Here is a 20,428-nt window from a genome sequence, read left to right on the forward strand (position 1 = left end):
CCCTTTATTCTCAAAGGATACATTTTTGAGCAAAGAGGGATCAACAAACTAGTTGCTTGAAAGCTTTCCTGATGCTAGGCTGAAGTTAGGAAAGGCTTAATGAAGGCTTTAAAACCCACAAGGGCTTCACAATGAACATCTGACTTTGTGATTTATGCATATTAATAACCTCAGTCCTACCGAGGCAAGCTGAGCCAAACATGTACTCCGAATCTTAATGTCTTTAGCTCCATTGGGATTATTACAAATGTAAATTTCTAAGATTTTCAGCTATTAATCTCTGTCTGTCCTCCTGTTCAGCAACATAATGACTAATTAAACATCAAAAGACCTGTATAGGAGATCATCTTTGACAGCTACTGGCCTAGTCCTCTTCCCAAGAGGGGAATTCAAATGACAGGGACAAGGAGTAAGAGCATATGAGTAAGCTACAAATCATTCCAGAGAAATCTAAAAACCAAACATTAAATGTGGATTTACCTCAATCAATGATTTTGTTAAGCACTGAACAATTACTATGTAAAGTATGCCCACTGGCATCAACCGAATGTACCCATGTAGCAAGGAAATACTGAACACTTGAAATCAGTTTACCAACAAGTTAAAAAAAGATAGGTACTTACAGAAGAAGGCAAACCAGGAGGCACCTTTCTGACTTTTTTTGCTTGCAAGGGATCTGCAAATGGAAAACGATACATTTCATCAGCATATTATACTGGAAAGAAATTAAGACTTCAAATGAACAGAATAACTTTTCCCCTAGTGTCTTTCTTGTTTTCCAATATTTGGGAGTAAGCAGCAAAATACAGTAATGAGGGCCTCATTCCTTTTAACTAGTCCCAGCAAAAAATAGGTTCTCCTAAAAAAGTGATACATTCTGAAAATACATACCCCATAAATTTGGGAAGATGACAGCAAATGAACTAATACAAGAAAGAAAACAACGAACTAGTACGAGGGAAAGGAATGAAAATTACTTTTTTTTTTTTTTTGAGATGGAGTCTTGCTTAGTCGCCCAGGCTGGAGTGCAGTGGCGCGATCTCAGCTCACTGCAAGTTTCGCCTCCCGGGTTCACGCCATTCTCCTGCCTCAGCCTCCCAAGTAGCTGGGACTACAGGCACCTGCCACCACACCTGGCTAATTTTTTGCATTTTTAGTAAAGACGGGGTTTCACCATGTTAGCCAAGATGGTCTCGATCTCCTGACCTCGTGATCTGCTCGCCTCGGCCTCCCAAAGTGCTAGGATTACAGGCATGAGCCACCGCACCAGGCCTAGGAATGAAAATTTCTTAAGAAACTGTTCTGCCGGACGTGGTGGCTCAGGCCTGTAATCCCAGCACTTTGGGAAGCCAAGGTGGGCGGATCACCTGAGGTCAGGAGTTTGAGAGGAGCCTGGCCAACATGGCGAAACCTCTCCTCTACTAAAAATACAAAAAAATTAACTGGGCCTGGTGGCAGGTGCCTGTAATCCCAGCTACTCGGGAGGCTGAGGCAGGAGAATCACTTGAACCCAGGAGACGGAGGTTGCAGTGAGCCAAGATGGCACTATTGCACTCCAGCCTGGGCAACAAGAGAGAAACCCTGTCTCAAAATAAAAAAAAAAAAAAAGAAGCTGTTCTGTGCCAGGTACTATACTAGGTACTTCAGAGTTTCATTTGTAGAGGGGCACTTAGTGTAATAGGTCATGTTGATAATATGACTCCTTAGCAGAGTCACATTTAGTGTCTGCATCACATTGAGAATTAGGCTTAAAAGCATATTTTAAAAACTGAGAGCTAATGCCATGCTTGCTATCCTATAGATTTTAAAAATATTAAATATGGGCACTGACAAATGCAATGTCATTCAGTATTAGACACATTTACTTTTAACATTATATTGCTATAACCACAACTACAGCATTAATTATTGTAAAATTTGTCCTTGAATGTTTATATTTCCAGGAAACAACCTGACAGAGAAAGTATATTTCTTTCTTAGAATTTATCAATATAAACGAAAACATGAGTATTTCATATGTAACCAGTCTCACTTGATGTGTTAATTTTACTTATATGTAAAATATAAAACTTGTTCATCTTATTTACTGTAAAACAAAGTGATAAACGCAGCATTCCAGGTTTACACAAAAAATGCATCAGATTCAGGATTTTCTGAGGAGCTCATTATTAGGAACACATGAAGAAGCTGATGTATACTTTTGAAAGCTGTAAAAATGGGAATTAAACAATCACAGCACAATCATTCCTCAGTATCAGTGGGATTGGTTCCACAATCCCTGAGGATACAAAAATCCACAGATGCTCAAGTTCTTTAAATAAAATGGTGTAGTATTTGCATATAACCTACATACATCCTCTTATTTACTTTAAATCATCTCTACATTATTATGCATAATACCTAATACTATGAAAATGCTATGTAAATAGTTATACTGTATTGTTCAGGGAATAATAACAAAAAAAACTTCAGTCTATACACGTTCAGTACAGACTGAATCACCCATTATAAAGTTTTTTTTCTATCTGTGGTTGGCTGAATCCACAGATGAGAAACCTATGGATGCAGAGGTGGCCTCCAGTGATTCTCTGGCCTTGGCCTCCCGAAGTGCTGGGATTATATTTTCCTGGTCCATAAATGACACCATACAATAAAACATGCAGTTTAACCCATTTGTTTTTCAGAGACAGGGTCTTGCTCTGTTGGCTAGGCTGGAGTACAGTGGTATGAGCACAGCTCACCGCAGCCTTGATTTCCTGGGCTCAAGCAATTCCCCTGCCCTGGTCTCCTGAGTAGCTAGACTACAGGTGTGTGCACTGCACCCAGCTAATTAATTTTTTTTTTTTTTTTGTAGAGAAGTGTTTCACTATGTTTCCCAGGCTGGTTTTGAACTCCTGGCCTCAAGTGATCCTCGGGCCTTGGCCTCCAAAAATGCTGGGATTATAGGCATGAGCCACCATGCCTGGCCCCAGCTTAACCCATTTAACTTTGGGCCGGGAATTCTCTACAGTGAATATCCCAGGAGGCTGCAAAGTTAAAAAGGCAACTTTATATGTAGCATATTAAGAAAACTGTACACAATAGCGAAGGGGGAAGCATTCATTTCCTACCCCAAGAGGCAAGCCTATATTTCCTTAAAACAGAAGTGCCAAAGATGAACAACATCTGGCACACTCTATATTTGTAAAACCCCAACTACTCACAACTAATATAGCATTCCCTTGAACAAAAGTCACATTCTTTGTACGAAAACAGTCAACTGAACTGTCCCTACCAGTTTAGAGCCTATCATTCTACTTAGAGGTCACTATTAGCAAAAGATTTGTTTAGGCCAGTTTTTCCGCTGCCATGTGAAAAGAAATTTTTCTTTTGTATTTGGTTACCTACCACTACACAATCAAATACAAAATGTCTGATTTAAAATCATGAGAGCCTGGGATTCACCAATCACTTCTGGGAGGTTGCAAAATATAACAGCTAAGAGATGGCTGGGCGCGGTGGCTCATGCCTGTAATCCTAGCACTTTGGGAGGCCAAGGCAGGCAGATCACTTGAGGTCAGGAGTTTGAGACCAGCCTGGCCAACATGGTGAAACCCCTTCTCTACTAAAAATACAAAAATTAGCCAGGCACTGTGTCGTGTGCCTGTAATCTCAGCTACTCAGGAGGCTGAGGCAGAAGAATCGCTTGAGCCCGGGAGGCAGAGGTTGCAGTGAGCTGAGATCATGTCATTGTACTCCAGCCTGGGGAACAAGAGCGAAACTCTGTCTCAAAAAAGAAAAATACATAAATAGAATAAAATAGAATAAAATAAAATAAAAGAGAGGAAGCTGGCTGGATTCTAATTTCAGCTCCATCATATAGCAACTAGTTACTTAACCGTCTTTGAGCTTCAGTCACCTCCATGTAAAAAGGGGGTAACACATCCTTTTGTGTATTTCATGTATTGTGATAATACATGAAAGACGCTTAGGGGAGTGCCTAACAAGAGCGAGAGACTTAACACATTTTAGCCATTATTATTAGGTTTCCATTAAAATGTGGGGGAAAATGATTATAAATTGGGTAATTAGAAACTGTTGCGCAGCATGTTGATTTCCTAAAGCATCTAAATAGTTTGTGAAGATGCTGAGGTTGATGCAGATCATCTCAAGAGTCCTTTTAAACTCTGAGATTTTTATCAATAACTGCAATGCTAAGAAAGATTGGCTAACACTGAGAAATAGCCATAAAGAACGTAATAAGAACCCACTAAATGACATTTACACAGGAAATGGGTGGGCCTCTCTGGGCATCAAGAACTACCATACCCCAACTCAGCCTTGGCCAAGTTATTTAGCTTCTCTGGGTCTTGGTTCCTCATTTGTAACATGAAGTTAACATTACAACCTCATAGAGGTTTTGTAAAAATGTAATGTGTACAGCAACACTCCTGGCATGGAGGAGACAATCAATAGTGTCTATCATCATAATCAAAATTAAAATGAAGAAGATACAAGTTTTAATTTATAGAAAACCTGAATTTTAAGTCTGGATTTTTCTGAAATTTACTCCCCTCTTTCCTAGTTATTTCAATAATTAATTTTCCCCCTGAACTTAATAGTGTGTTAGCTTGTATTAAGTGCTTCTTGTCACAGTATATACTCATACAGCATACTAACAAGTTATTTTTCTAGAGTAACACTGACACATCTAGACTCCAATGAATGTTCCTATTCTGAATAACTCATTAGGTAGGAAACAAGATTGGTGATGGAAAAATGCATTTACAATTTATCCTTTCTTTAATAACAAAAAGCATACTGGTCTAAATCACCTGGGCTGACTTAATAGTACACATACTAAATCATCCATAATACTGAGAAGTGGATAGATCTAATCAGAGTTCTCTATGCTGAATATGATGATCTATCATAGTGCCAGTTTATACTCACAAGCAGACCCTAGACCCAGAGACCAGGAATATTTCACCAAAACATAGATTAATATAAAATAGATACATAAATATGAAGCAGTCAACAAATGCCTGTGCAATAAAAAACTATGACATAATCTTTTGGTGGACTATATATTAGAAGCTGGCCCACTTTTAATTTAAGAATGCTTTGCAGCTTTAATTTTCTTGTTTAAAAGATTTTGGTAGAAATCACCAAAAATTCTGACATTTAAACACAGTTTGGATAAAGCATCAAGGAACACCTAAGGCTTGCTGTAAGCAGCAACACAAAATAGACTGGCCTGGTTAGGCTACGTATAAGACATAAAAGAAGGAAGCTAATGAAAAAATAATTGGGTTTGAATGCTTCATATTGCAGTTTCCTTTTGCAATAACGTTTCAGAACTAGATAGGGGGGATAGCAACACAATGTAGTGAATGTAGTATATGCTACATAACTGTACAATTTAATATGGTAAATTTTACCTCAATTAAAAAGGAAGTGGAGTGTAGAAGCAAGTAATATGCAAAAGACAATGAACCTGGAGTTAGAAAATCTTAAAATTTTATCCTAAGTACTAATTATATGAATGTGCCTGCCCTCCCTTTTGACCCTCAGTTTTTATGTTAAATCTATTTATAGCAACTGACTAGCAGGATTGGTGAATTGATAAGATGAGAATGTACATAAAACCACCTCGGAAATTTTGTTATATGATTTTTGGTAAAGAATAAGTTATTAACATTAGAACATGAATTTCTAATTACAAGGAGGAAAACTAGTTAAGTCTCATTTTTCACTACTTAGTTGCTCATATGAGGACCAAGCAAGAGCATTAAACTGGCCGTTTGAAACTTGTTAAAATTATGGCTTACAAATTGAACAGTCATCCAAAATTATTCATGGTCAAACCTTTCATTAAAAACTTATAATGTATTTGTAAAAGTAAGAATTTTGATAATTGATAATTTCTTTTATTAAATATCTAATGGATGTATTATTTTTGTGCAATTAAGCCCTGACATCAACATGACACCCAAGAATCCAACTCTCTTCTAATTAAAAGCACAGACAGGGCTGGGCGTGGTGGTTCACACCTGTAATCCCAGCACTACGGGAGGCTGAGGTGGGCAGATCACTTGAGCTCAGGAGTTCGAGAGCAGCCTGGGCAACATGGCAAAACCCTGTCTCTACAAAAAAGAAAAAACTAGCCAAGCAGAGTGGCACGTGCCTATAGTCTCAGTTACTTGGGAGGCTGAGGCGGGAGGATGGCTTGAGCACAGGTGGTTGAGAATGCAGTAAGCCAAGATTGTGCTGTTGCATTCCTGCATGGGTAACAGAGTGGGATGCTGTCCAAAATAAACAAACAGGAGAAAAAAAAAAGCACAGCCAGAAGTACACACTATGGGGGGAAAAACAACATTATTTGTGGGATGGGATTTGTTGTGTGATACACTCACCAAGTGCTGCAGAGTCATGGAGTGGTCTCCTCCTGGAACTTGTAGCAGAGAATGAATAGTATGCTGTCCCAGGTTTTCCTGAAGAAGATAGCTGTGCTGGGCTCCCAAGCCCCAGATCTTGTCTCAGGAGACTAGACTATAAAATAAGGCCAAGGAAACAAGTTATTTTCCTGCTGATACCGATCCAAACCTAAAAATTTCATCACTTCTGAATTTAAAGTAACTTCAGCAATGTCTTAACTTAGAACGCACCGAATAAGTATGTTTTGAATTCAATTAGACCACTGCTTTCAGCCCATACCTACTTTCTCTTTTTTTCTCCACCCTCACGTTGTCTGCCTTTTTTCTTTTTTTTTTCTGAGATGGAGTCTCACTTATTTGCCCAGGCTGGAGTGCAGCGGTGAGATCTCGGCTCACTGCAACCTCTGCCTCGAACATTCAAGCGATTCTCATGCCTCAGCCTCCTGAGTAGCTGGGATTACAGGCGCGCACCACCACGCCTGACTAATTTTTGTATGTTTAGTAGAGACGGGGTTTCACCATGTGGGCCAGGCTGGTCTCGAACTCCTGACCTCAGGTGATCCACCCGCCTCGGCCTCTCAAAGTGCTGGAATTACAGGTGTGAGCCACTGTGCCCAGCCACATTATCTGCTTTTTAATAATTATGTAGATCCATACAATCTAAGAGTTAAAAGACACTTTAGTAGCTGTGTAGTATCACATTTTTAATCATCAATACTTTTGAAAAATGGTCACTAGTCTTTAATACTTTCATGAGCACATGTGGCAGCAGAAATTCTGTTCTTCTTCCTTTCCTTTTTTCTTTTTAGAGATGGATCATGATCTGTCACCCAGGCTGGAATGCAGTGGCACAATCACAGCTTACTATAGTCTGGAACCTGGGCTCAAGTAATCCTCCTGCCTTAGCCTGCTGAAACACCTAGGACTACAGGCATGTGCCACCACACCCAGCTAATTTTTAAAACTTTTGTAGAGATGGGGGTCTCCCTATATTGCCCAGGCTGGTCTTGAACTCCTGGGCTCAGGCGATCTTCCCACCTTGGCCTCACAAAGAGCTGGGATTACCGGTGTGAGCCACTGCAGCTGGCCCATTCCTGCTTTCTTTATTTGTGTCTCATGACATGAGTTTGAGAGTCCTCCTCACCATCTCTTTTTAACACTATATTTAAGCAATCTATGTTAGCTCATATTAAGAGGTTAAGAACGATCACATGCTTATGTGGTTCTTCATTTTGTTGCATCTGCTGCTATTAAGTCATGTCCCTCCAATGTTGTACCTGTTCGGTTTGTGCTTTTTGGTCCCAAATATAAGATTTAACATTTATCTCTGACAAAATTCATCTTGTTATACGTGGTCCATCATCATCATCCATTCCTATCTTTTGCAGATTCTTAGTCTGTCAACTAATGTATTTGCTAGCCTTTTTAATATCTTAGGCATCGAAAATGTGATTAAGAGAAAACCCATCAGGATGACAAGGGTGAGGAGAGAGCCCTGAGGTATGCTACAGTGACATTATGAGACTTTGTCAAGTGCTTCATTTATAATTCAGAGATTCAGCAGCCCTAACCTACTAACACAGTAACCCTATCACAAAACAAATGAGGTTAGTTTGGCAGAATTTTACTCCAAGATTTCTGGTAGCTGGAATGAAATAGGATCACAAAGATTTGAAAGATAGGAGAGGGAAAGAAGACCTCAAAAGGAAAGGGGGTTGAAATACACTTGAGAAAATACTCTCCAGGGAAAAGAACTGTGATTCTTCTGGTACATTTACGAATCCCCCATCATATATTTAATACCCCTTACTGCCATCATCATACTCTTTTTTTTTTTTTTTTTTTGAGACGGAGTCTCGCTCTGTCGCCCAGGCTGGAGTGCAGTGGCCGGATCTCAGCTCACCGCAAGCTCCGCCTCCCGGGTTTACGCCATTCTCCGGCCTCAGCCTCCCGAGTAGCTGGGACTACAGGCACCCGCCACCTTGCCCGGCTAGTTTTTTTTGTATTTTTAGTAGAGACGGGGTTTCACTGTGTTAGCCAGGATGGTCTCGATCTCCTGACCTCGTGATCCGCCCGTCTCGGCCTCCCAAAGTGCTGGGATTACAGGCTTGAGCCACCGCGCCCGGCCACCATACTCTTAAAAATAGTTGTTTCAGCCACCGAGTATCACAAAGGAACTGAGAAATAAACCTCAGTTCTGGTCAAAAAGCGGCAGCAGAACTTTGGAACAGTAGCCCTAATAGCCCAATCTCTGCCTCCAGTCTAACAGTAAAGAAAAACTCTCATTTAAATGACTTTTCTTTGGTGTTTAAGCTTTTTAAAAAGTTGAGGTGGAATTTATATAACATAAAGTTAAACACTGAACGTTTTCAATCAGTGGCATTTAGTACATTCATAATGTTGTTCAATCGTCACCTCTCTATGTTCCAGAACAGTCTCACCACCCCAAAAGGAAACTCCATATCCATTAAGCACTTACTCTCCATTCCAGCCTCCCCCAGCCCATGGCAACCACTAATCTATTTCTGTCTCTATGGATTTGCCTATTCAGGATATTTCACACAATTGGACTCATACAATATGTGGCCTTTTGTGTCTGACTTCTCATATTTAGAATGTTTTTGAAGTTCATCTATATTATAGCATGTATCAAAGTACTTCATTCCTTTTTAGGATAATATTCCATTAAATATGGCTATACCACAAATTGTTTATCCATTCATCCACTGATGGACATTTTAGTTGTTTCCAGCTTTTAACTACTGTGAATAGTACTGCTATGTATACTCGTGTACAAGTATTTGAGTACTTGTTTTCAATTCTTTTGGGTATATAACTAGCAGTGGAATTGCTGGGTCGTATGTGTAATTCTATGTTTAACTTTTTGAGGAACTGCCAAACTGTTTTCCACAGTGGCTGCACTATTTTACATTCCTACTAGCAATGTACAAGGGTTCCAATTTCTCCATATCCTCACCTAGTTTCTGTTTGCTTTTTAAATTACAGCTATCCTTGAGCGACAAAGTGGTATCTCATTTGCAGTGGTTTTGATTTGCATAACCGTAATGACTAATGATATTGGACATGTCTTCATGGGCTTGAGGTACATCAGAATATCTCCTTTGGAAAAATGTCTAGTCAAGTCCTTTGCCCATTTTCCAACTGGGTTATCTTTTTGTTGTTGAATTGTAAGAGCTCTTTATAAACTCTGGATACTAGGCTTATCAGATATATGAATTACAAAATTTTCTCTCATTCTGTAGACTGCCTTTTCACTGTCGTGATAATGTCCTTTGATGTACAGAAGTTTCCAATTTTAATGAAGTTTTTTTTTATATTGTTGCTGATTCTTTTGATGTCATATCTAAGAATCTACTGCCAAATTGAAGGTCATGAAGATATACTCCTAGACTTTCTCCTAAGAATTTTACAGTTTTTTGCTCTTATATTCAGGTCCTTGATCCATTTTGAGTTCATTACTGTGGGCTAGGCGTGGTAGCTCATGCCTGTGATCCTACCATTTTGGGAGCCTGGGCTACATAGGGAGGTCCCATCTCTACAAGAAATTAAAAGAATTAGCCAGGTGTGATGGTGTGCACCTGTAGTCCCAGCTACTCAGGAGGCTTGAGGTGGGAAGATCACTGGCGCCTGGCAGGTTAAGGCTGCTTGAGCTTTGATAGCGCCACTGCATTCTAACCTAGGTGACAGAGTGAGACCCTGTCTCAAAATAATGATAATTATTATAATTTCTGTATATGTTGTGATGAAGAGTACTACTTCATTCTTTTGCATGTGGATATCCAGTTATCCCAGAACCATATATTGAAGATAATACTATTTCCCTATTCAGTAGTTTTGGCATCTTGTTGAAAATCAATTGGCCATAGATGTTTAGGTTTACTTCTGGACTCTCAATTCTATCCCATTGGTCTATGTTTTAATAACTGTAGCTTTGTATTAAGTTTTGAAATTGGAAAGGGTAAGTACTCCAACACTGTTCTTTTTCAATATTGTTGTGGCTACTTGGGATCTTGAAATTCCATATAAATTTAAGGATCAACTTTTTCATTTCTGCAAAAAAAGGCCATTGGAAGTTTGATGGGAATTGCATTGAATCCACAGATTGCTTTGGGGAATACTGACATCTTAATATTAAGTGTCCCAATGGACTGAATACCAAATGTGTTTACATTTATTTAAGTCTTGTTTAATTTTTTCTGGCAGTGTTTTGTAGTTTCCAGGGTACAAGATTTATATTTCATGTTTAAATTAAATCTTCGTGACTTTCAAGGGAAATGAAAAAAAATTAAAGAAATTAATTCTTATGTATTTGATTCCTTTAAATACTATTGTAAATTGAGTTGTTTAATTTTTCGTTTATTACTAAATAAACTATATATCCTGCAACTTTACTAAATATATTTATTAGCTCTAATAGTTTTACTGTGAATTCCTTAAAATTTTGTATATATAAGATCACATCATCTGCAAATAAGGATAGTTTTACTTCTTTTATAGTTTGGATACCTTTTATTTCTTTTTCTTGGTTAACTAATCTGTTTATTTTTTTGAGATGGAGTCTCATTCTATCGTCCAGGCTCCCAGGCTGGAGTGCAATGGCACGATCTTGGCTCATTGCAACCTCCACCTCGCAGGTTCAAGCGATTCTCCCACCTCAGCCTCCTGAGTACCTAAGATTATAGGTGTGCACCACATCTGGCTAATTTTTGTATTTTTCGTAGAGACCGGGTTTCACCATGTTGACCAAGGTTGTCTTGAACTCCTGACCTCGTGATCTGCCCACCTCAGCCTCCCAAAGTGCTAGGATTACAGGCGTGAGCCACCGTGCCCAGCCACTAGTCTGTTTAGAACAATCTTGTCCAACCCACAGCCTGTGGGTTACATGGTCCAGGATGGCTTTGAATGTGGCTCAACACAAATTCGTAAACTTTCTTAAAACATTAAGAGATTTTTTTTGCAATTATTATTATTCTTTTTTGCTCATCAGCTATCATAGTGTTAGTGTATTTGATGTGCGGTCCAAGAAAATAATTCTTCTAATGTGGCTCAGGGAAGCCAAAAGAATGGATACCCCTGGTTTAGAATTTCCAGTACAGTGATGAATGTAAGCAGTAAAAGTAGAAAATACTGTTTTGTTCCCAATCTTAGGGAGATGGTTTTCACACTGTTACCATCAAGCATATTAGCGCTGGGTTTTTTGTAAATGACCTTTACCAAATGGAGTAAGCTCCCTCCCTCCTATTTCCGGCTTGTTAAATGTTATCATGAAAGAGTGTTGGATTTTGTCAGATTCTTTTTTTTTTTTTTTTGAGACAGAGTCTTACTGTCACTCAGGCTGGAGTGCAGTGGTATGATCTCAGGTCACTGCACCTCCACCTCCAGGTTCAAGCAATTCTTGTGCCTTGGCCTCCTAAGGAGTGGGATTACAGATGTGTGCCACCACGCCTGGCTAATTTTTGCATTTTTAGTACAGACAGAGTTTCGCCATCTTGGCCATGCTGGTCTTGAATTCCTGGCCTCAAGTGATCTGCCCGCCTTGGTCTCTCAAAGTGTTGGAATTACTGGTGTGAGCCACCATGTCCAGCCGAGATTCCTTTTTGGCATCAATTGAGACAATCACATGGGTTTTTTTCCCTTCTTTCTATTAGTGTGGTGAATTACACAGATTAATTTTCATAGGCTGAACTATCCTTGCATTCCTGGAATAAAACTCCCTTAGTTGTGATGTATAATCTTTTCGATATGTTGCTGGAGTCACTCTGCTAGTAATTTTGTAGAGGATTTTTACATCTATATTCAAAAAGGATATTGAGCTCTAATTTCCTTTGTCTTGTAATATTTCTGTCTTACTTTGATATCAGAATTATGCTGGCTTTACAGAATTAGGCAGTGTTTGAGAAGAACTGGCATTATTTCTTCTTTAAATGACTGGTAGAATTCACTAGTGAAGCTGTTTGGTCCTGGACTTTTCTTTTTTTCTTTGAGATGGTCTCGCTCTGTTGCCCAGGCTGAAGTGCCGTGGCTCAATCATGGCTCACTGTAGCCTTGATCTCCTGGGCTCACGTGATCCTCTCATCTCAGTCTCCTGAGTAGCTAGGCCTACAAGTGGATGCCATCACACTCAGTTAATTTTAAAATGTTTTGTAGAGATCAGATCTCACCACGTTGCCCAGGGTGGTCTTGAACTCCAGGGCTCAAGTGATCCTCTGATCTCAGCCTGCCAAAGTGCTAGGATTACAGGCATGAGCCACTGGGTCCTGCCTTGGACTTTTCTTTAATGGGAGGAGTCTTATTACTAATTCTATCTCTTTACTGGTTTTAGCTCTCTTCAGATTTTCTATTTCTTCTTAAGACAGTTTTGGTAGTGTGTTTGCATCTAGGAATTTGTCTATTTCATCCAGATTATTTAATTTTTTTTAGCACACTATTATTCATAGTAATCTCTTACAATCCTTTTTATTTCTGTAAAGTCAGTAGTAATGTCCTCTATTTCCATTTGTGATTTTAGTAATTTAACACTGCTCTTTTGTTTCTTAGTCAATCTAGCTAAACGTTTGCCAATTTTGTTGGTCTTTTTACTTACTTTTATTTTTGTTTAATTTTTGAGACAGGAGTTTGCTCTGTTGCTCAGGCTGGAGTGCAGTGACACAAACATGGCTCATGGGAGCCTCAACCTTTCAGGCTCAAGTGATCTTCCTACCTCAGTCTCCTGAGTAGCCGGGACTAGATGTGCACCACCACACCTGGCTAATTTTTAAATTGTTTTGTAGACATGGGGTCTCACTATGTTGCTCTGGTTGGTCTTGAACTGGCCTCAAGCGATCCTCCTGCCTTGGTCTCTCAAAGTGCTGGAATTACAGGTGTGAGTCACAATGTTGATATTTTTAAAGAACCAATTTTGATTTTGTTGATTCTATTGTCTTTCTTGTCTCTATTTTGTTTATTTCTGTTCTAATCTTTTGTTATTTCCTTTCTTCTGCTGGTTTTCAATTTAGTTTGTTCTTCTTTTACTTGTTTCTTAAGGTATGAAGTTAGGTTATTGATTTGGGTGTTTGCTTCTTCTTAAATGTAAGTATTTACAATAATAAATTTCCCTCTGACTATGGCTTCTGTTGCATCTCCTAAGTTCTGCTATGGTGTCTTTTCATTTCCATTTAATGCTTCAGTTTCTTCAAAGCTTATTCTACAATGTTGGAGCATGAAGCAAACAATGTACTAAACCAGCCAAAGGTCATTCATCACATCTTTCAGAAATACTCATAATTAAGAATGTAATTTTTCAGACTCCTCAAAATGTACAATTTTCTTTAGATAAAGCTGATACATTCCCGTATTAGAGGAAAGTAGAGAGAAGACAATTTCAATTACCAGGCAATATAATGTGTATATGAAGACTACATAATAATAATTATTTAGCATTAATTGTACAAATTCCAATAGATACAACATTTGATACACTGGGAGAGAAAGATGTGATTATCAGACCTAAAGGAGAAATAGTCTCCATTAAAATAATAACCTCCAGAAGAATTGATCAAAAGAAGAAAATTATCAATATAAATATAAACAATAGGCATATATGTATTCTATTTATATGATAGACCATCAGCTATGAATTTTCTGATGGTGTTATCTGCCTGAGAGTAGTATGACCTAGAAATCATTAAATCTCCCATAGATACTATACTGAAATTTCCATTGTCACATCTGTTTTGAATTTCTTCCTTTCATTTTGCCCAGGCAGGGCACATTCAACGCTGCTTCAATGGCAAGATCAGAATACGGCTCGTAGTACACTAGATGGAACATTATTATTACCACATGCTTAAGGGCAAGGTCAAGTACCTTGAAGTTTTCCTTTAAAAATCATTGGTATTTCAACAGGATTTTTCCTGCTAAGTGCCAAACTGACTTCCATTGATATGTTTTGAGGTACCTGCTGCATTTATTACTTCATTTGCATTTTCTCACGTGAAAGACACATATGAAGCTGGTTATAACATACACATAAATATATCGGAAGGAGGGACATGTATATATCTCTCAACAGTGTCCCTTACACTAACATTCCCTGGCATACAAATTCTTATGGGAATATAAGATAATGATTTATATTAGGGGTAAAAAAAAAAAAACCAGAGCTTAGAGGAGAAAGTGGGTCTGTTTTTGAAAATACTTTTCTTGAAATATAGTCTCAAATGAAACACAATTCATTTATGTATTGGCTATGGCTGTTTTCATGCAATGGTGTAAGAGTTCAGTGTTGCCACAGAAAAAGTATGGTCTGTTAAAACCTAAAATATTTGTTATCTGGTCCTTTTTGGAACTTTTTTTTTGGCTGCTAATCTAATACGTCGGAGGAGGGACAAAGGACTAAGTCTGCAGGGTGGTGAAGATAAGTCTGTTTGCTTAATAAGGTAAAGACAAACTTTCAGATGAGTAAAAGTTAGCCAGTGAGCTATTTCTTCAAAGAAATCAAACAGTAGTCACAATAAGGGCTAAGAGAGGAACAAAATAATCTAAATGATGAAAAGGAAGTGTATTTCCTATATTTCTAAAAGTAGACTGCAAGTCTACACAAATACTGATGTTCTGGAAACAGCACTGGTTTTGGAGTTAGGTATCCTGAGTCCAAATCCTGACTGGTAATCTTGGGCAAATTATCTAACACTAATGAGTCTATTTCCCTCTTCTACAAATAGCTCACGAGGTTGTTGGGGGAAGTAAACAAGGCCTAAAAGTAAAAGTATACAGCACACTTATTGGCCCTGGTTAATACAAAAAACTCAGTTTCATTTTTTTCTTTCCCCATTAATTCACTACATTCTAAATACTACAAAAGAAATAAGATGAATATTTTTATTCTGTTTCCTGGGCATAAACATTTTGTCTTAAGTAAGAGATCTGAGATTTCAGGAGATCTTCTCTGCCCTGAATCCAAGCTGACTGGGTTACAACTCCCAATGGCTATGGTAAGAAAGGATGTTGGAAACAGGCAAGAGAATAGGGGCAGAAATGACAGATCCCTAGAGAGGACTGACAGATGCTAAATCCAAAGAGGATGTGACAGATTCAAGCAATATCAATTAAGATCAAGAATAAATAGGAAAATATCAACTCATTCTCAAATGATTTAGCAGAAGTGTATTTGTGTATATAAAATCACATGCAGCACACAAACATATATTCATACACGCAGAGTGAGTAGAAAGAAAAGGAGTGTGTATACACAAATGTGGTGAAATGTTAACTGATGTCTCTTGATGAAGAGCACATGGATGTTCACTGTATTATTCTTCAACCTTTTCTGTGGGTTGGTAACTTTTCAAAATAAAAAGTTGGACTAAAGAAGAAAGCACACTTTCAAATGTACCATCTCATTTAGGATTTACAGCAATCTTAAGCATTATATAGATTTCATATATCACAGTGATAACAAGTAGTGAAACCCTAATTTGAATCTAGGTCTGCTCAGAAAGTCCTTTCCTCAATATAACAAGACTTCTACAGTAACTCGGGAACATGTATCATTTTTAAGATTGTTAACTTGAAAACAAGTAAGTGATTTATAAATGAACTTGTGGATTAAAATCCTAAGGCGAGAACACATATTGGCAGATTTTTTATCTATGCAATAGTAAAGAAAGAAAAAAACGAGAACAAATATTTTTTAAGGAAAAAACAAGCTTACTTGCTACCAGTTCTAGTGTTGATAAACCTTCTTCCTCACTATAGATAAATCTGGATATGTGGTTAGGAAATGCCCTGTCTTCTTGTTCCATAGTGAATACTAATGCCAAAAAAGATGCAAAGGTTACACTTCACTCAGCTGTCCTAATCAACAGAAATAACCATTTTCTTCTGTTTAATCTGTATCGTGATCCATATGATTAGGCAAAATAAATATAGAAAAAATTGTTTCTTTTTAAGAATACAAAACCATATTTTATCTTATTAAAATGAATCGTTCAGTACTCTAAGAAATACAAAAAGTTTAAGAAAAAAATTTCTCCACAAGGACTTGACAATCTACAAAATAATATTTAACAAACCAAGGAAAAAATACAATTAAAAAATCAAGTGCTAAACTATAAAAGCCTAAGATTTTGATATTCTAGCACTAAGAAAATAATATATTTTTCTTTATTTGATTCTTCAAACATTTAGGCAACACTGAAATGCACATAAACTATTTTTTCTTTTCCTAAAATAAAATTAGATATCAGCTCATATTATTGATTTTTCTGTCTTCCTGAAATAAATGAGAAGCATTATTGATTACTTCTGATCTTGTCCTGGAGGTATCTCTGGCAAAAAGAATACAGAAATATCCCAGAGGATACAGAACTAGGCAAAGCAGTTTTATTGTGCCAAGCTATCTTATTCAAGAGAGAATTAGTATTCTGAAATTGCATAGTACGAATTTCTTAACATATTTTTGGAAAATAATCTTTTTTACAGTCATCTAGACTATCTTTTATAGAAAGATATATATATTCTCTGTGAAAAATATATCAATACTAGAGAATAATTAATAAAAGGTTATCTCCCAAAACACTAACGCAGCCTAGATGACTGGCCTAGATTATATGATAAAATCTACAATAAGTAAGTTATACTTTGAATTACATATGACACACCTCTAGCCTGTGAACAAAATTTCCAATTTTTAAAACTAAGGAACTGTAACAGCCTATGTGATACATATATTTTAAGTTTTTTCTCCCTCTTCATCTGTAAGAAATAGCCTAATTTCCAGATGTGAACTTGATGAGTATAAGACTTGGTGGTGATAATGAACGAAAAGTAAACAAAAGGAATAAAGTAGTAGGTAGACTTGGCCAACATCCTTTATTAATGAGAACTCTTGTTAATTATATTAGAAGGTACTCTAAATATGATTTTGTAGGAAGATGGAAGAATATCCTGTGTAAAATGGTGCTGTTCAGTAAGCTAGGAGGATTCAGAATTATACTGCAATAATTTGGAGAGTCTTTCTTCTCAAAAGGGAAAATAAACTAGGCACAGTGGTATGCACCTGTAGTTACAGCTACTTGGGAGGGTGAGGCAGGAGGATTGCTTAAGCCTCAAAGTTTGAGGCCAGTCGGGGCAACACAGTGAGACCAAAAAATAAAAAACAAACAAACAAACAAAAAAAACAGAAAGGGAAAATTAAGTGTTGAAAAACAGGCTTGCTTTCTCAGAACTGAGTTTTGTTAAATGGCTTGGCTTAAACGCCAAGCCACTCATAACTTCACATCAAATAAGGGCCTAATTAACCCTAGGTCAAAAATTATTAGCATCATTTTATGATTAAGATTTAGAAGTACTGGCCGGGCGCGGTGGCTCAAGCCTGTAATCCCAGCACTTTGGGAGGCCGAGACGGGCGGATCACGAGGTCAGGAGATCGAGACCATCCTGGCTAACACGGTGAAACCCTGTCTCTACTAAAAAAAAAAATACAAAAAACTAGCCGGGCAAGGTGGCGGGCGCCTGTAGTCCCAGCTACTCGGGAGGCTGAGGCAGGAGAATGGCGTGAACCCAGGAGGCGGAGCTTGAAGTGAGCTGAGATCCGGCCACTGCACTCCAGCCTGGGCAACAGAGCGAGACTCCGTCTCAAAAAAAACAAAAAACAAAAAAACAAGATTTAGAAGTACTAACCTATTAATTTATTTAAGAAAATTAGATGGAGAGTACCTAATATGTTATACTCACATATCTCAAAAAATTTAAAATATTGGTATGAATTCATGGAACCTCTGCTGTGTTATAAAAGAATTCTATAGACTTCCTTAATTTCAAGCCTATCTTATACCCCTGAAATTGTATGCAGTTTTAAATATGTAAAGGCAAGCAGCTGTTCAAAAGATTTATCTTTTTGGGGAGGGAGTATGTGGAAATTAAAGGAAGAGAAAGGTATAAAGCACAATTATAACAGAATACATAAACTGTTAAGATTTCACAGATTCTTTATGCTATAGTACCACGTGTTTCTTTTGTCACTGAGGGATCAAGAAACAAAATTGTTCTAAGAGCAGAATTATTACAGTATTACCATATTTGCAGTTGTTCTAATTTTGAAAAATCACTGTGTTTTAGCTGTAAATCCATTTGAAGTTTCAGAGATTATGACAGAGTAACCCAAGAATGATAAAGAAGCCTCTTACCCCAAGTCATAATCAGATCAAAATCAAAGGGTGAGGGCAACTCAGGGCAAAGTATAAATGTTGGGCTTCAATAATATTTCAGTCTTTGTTAATTTTCTACAAACGATTAAAAAAACTAACACATTTCAAATTTGGAAAATATGGCCATTTGTGAAATAATTGTATTATGATGCAAATTCATTTACATTGAAATTTCAGGGATATGTTTGCAATTATCAGCATGTTGTTAAAGAATTCTATCCTGAGAATCTCATTAGATAGTGATGCAAACTACAGTTATCATTCTGAGAACAAAGGGATCTTGAATGAGTAATCAATAGCAACTGGCAGAAAATGAGACATTAATTATGATCCTCTCTAGTGTTTTGTCTAAGACAAGATTTCATTAAATGCTTTGTGCAACCTGAATAGTTCTAAGTCATTACTAACACTTTGGACAATATATTAATTTGCAGGAGGAAGGAGGGGGGGAAACAGAAAAACAAAAGTGAAAGAAAACCTGAGATGCTTCTAATCCTTTCCTAAGGTCAATAAAAAACCACCAGCCACCACTAGCCAATTGTTACATTGGTTCTTTTAGAAATCCCAAATCTTATAATCTCAACATAGCCTCTTGAAAACTTAATATTGTCTATACTTAAAGTATCATGCAAGTTTGAGAAGATAATGACAGTCATCCATCAAATGTATCCTGCCAACGAAATCAGCCCAATCTTTAAAAAAAATTGTTTCTTTTTTCGAGACAGAGTCTTGCTCTGTTGCCCAGGATGGAGTGCAATGGCACGATCTCAGCTCACTGCAGCCTCTGCCTCCTGGGTTCAAGCAATTCTCCTGTCTCAGCCTCCTGAGTAGCAGGGACTGCAGGTGTGCACCATCACGCTTGGCTAAATTTTTTTTGTATTTCTAGTAGAGATGGAGTTTCACCATGCTGGCCAGGCTGGTCTTGAACTCCTGACCTAGTGATCTGCCTGTCTCAGCCTCCCAAAGCGCTGGGATTATAGGCATGAGTCCCGTGCCCAGTCAATCAGCCCAATCTTTCTAGCTTAAAAAAAGAAAATAAACTACGCATGTAATATTACAGTGCTAAAACGTGATAATCTAGCAGTTTCAGTTTCCTAATCTTCAATTACGAGTCGCAATAGGAAATTTTACCATCTTAATTTTTCTTTTTCACTAATTTTTTTTTTCTCAACTTCCCTCCCAAATCTTTTATCAGCCAATGAGAAGATATCACAGTAGAGAGATCTGGGATGTAGATCACTAAAGATAGACTTCTTAGAAATAAAAGAAATATGAAGAGAACAAGCTAAATGTCATTTTAATATATCCAATATTTAAATAATTACATATATGCAATAAGAATGACTTTCCTTTAGGAATGTATAGGCTTCCATAAAAAGTTCAACTTCCAAAAATGCTATAGGGGATTTTTTGAAAGCAGTCTTATGAGGTTAGTAGTGAGCATATTCTAAGCATGTCTACTTCAAAGTGAGTTTTTCTGAATGTCTGAATTTATTACTCTCTTATTAAAAAGGCCTAACTGAATGTTTTCCTATGTGTTACCAGTATGCCTTTGCGACTTTTCTTTAATGAATACAAAGAAGCCAGCTGTGTGAGGTACTAACATTAGAAGAACAGGAGATGAAATCTTACTTCTCTTTGGTATTTGTGGAAATGGTGTTATGTAGTCCTACTGTTTTCAGAAGAGTTCTAATACTTTGAAGTCACTGTTTTTCTCTTTAATACCAGCTTTAACATGGAACAACTAAGTATCCTCTCTTCTCAATTCCTTGCATTTTCGTAAGTATAATTAAGAGTAAATAA

At 37.5% G+C, this 20,428-nt stretch overlaps 1 protein-coding gene across 7 annotated transcripts in view; it reads right to left on the reverse strand.

Moving 5' to 3' along the window:
• LOC105489751 (transcription factor 12) overlaps positions 1-20,428 on the reverse strand; it is a 366,026-nt gene that overhangs the window by 93,100 nt on the left and 252,498 nt on the right. For all 7 annotated transcript variants that reach the window (XM_011754809.3, XM_011754800.3, XM_011754791.3 and 4 more), the window contains 2 exons: positions 6,396-6,531; positions 624-676 (listed from right to left, as the gene is read on the reverse strand). In XM_011754809.3, coding sequence (XP_011753111.1) covers positions 624-676; positions 6,396-6,531 — 189 coding nt within the window. The remainder of the gene's footprint in view (positions 1-623; positions 677-6,395; positions 6,532-20,428) is intronic.

Source organism: Macaca nemestrina, chromosome 7, assembly GCF_043159975.1.
Source record: "Macaca nemestrina isolate mMacNem1 chromosome 7, mMacNem.hap1, whole genome shotgun sequence".
In the NCBI taxonomy this organism is placed as follows: domain Eukaryota; kingdom Metazoa; phylum Chordata; class Mammalia; order Primates; family Cercopithecidae; genus Macaca; species Macaca nemestrina.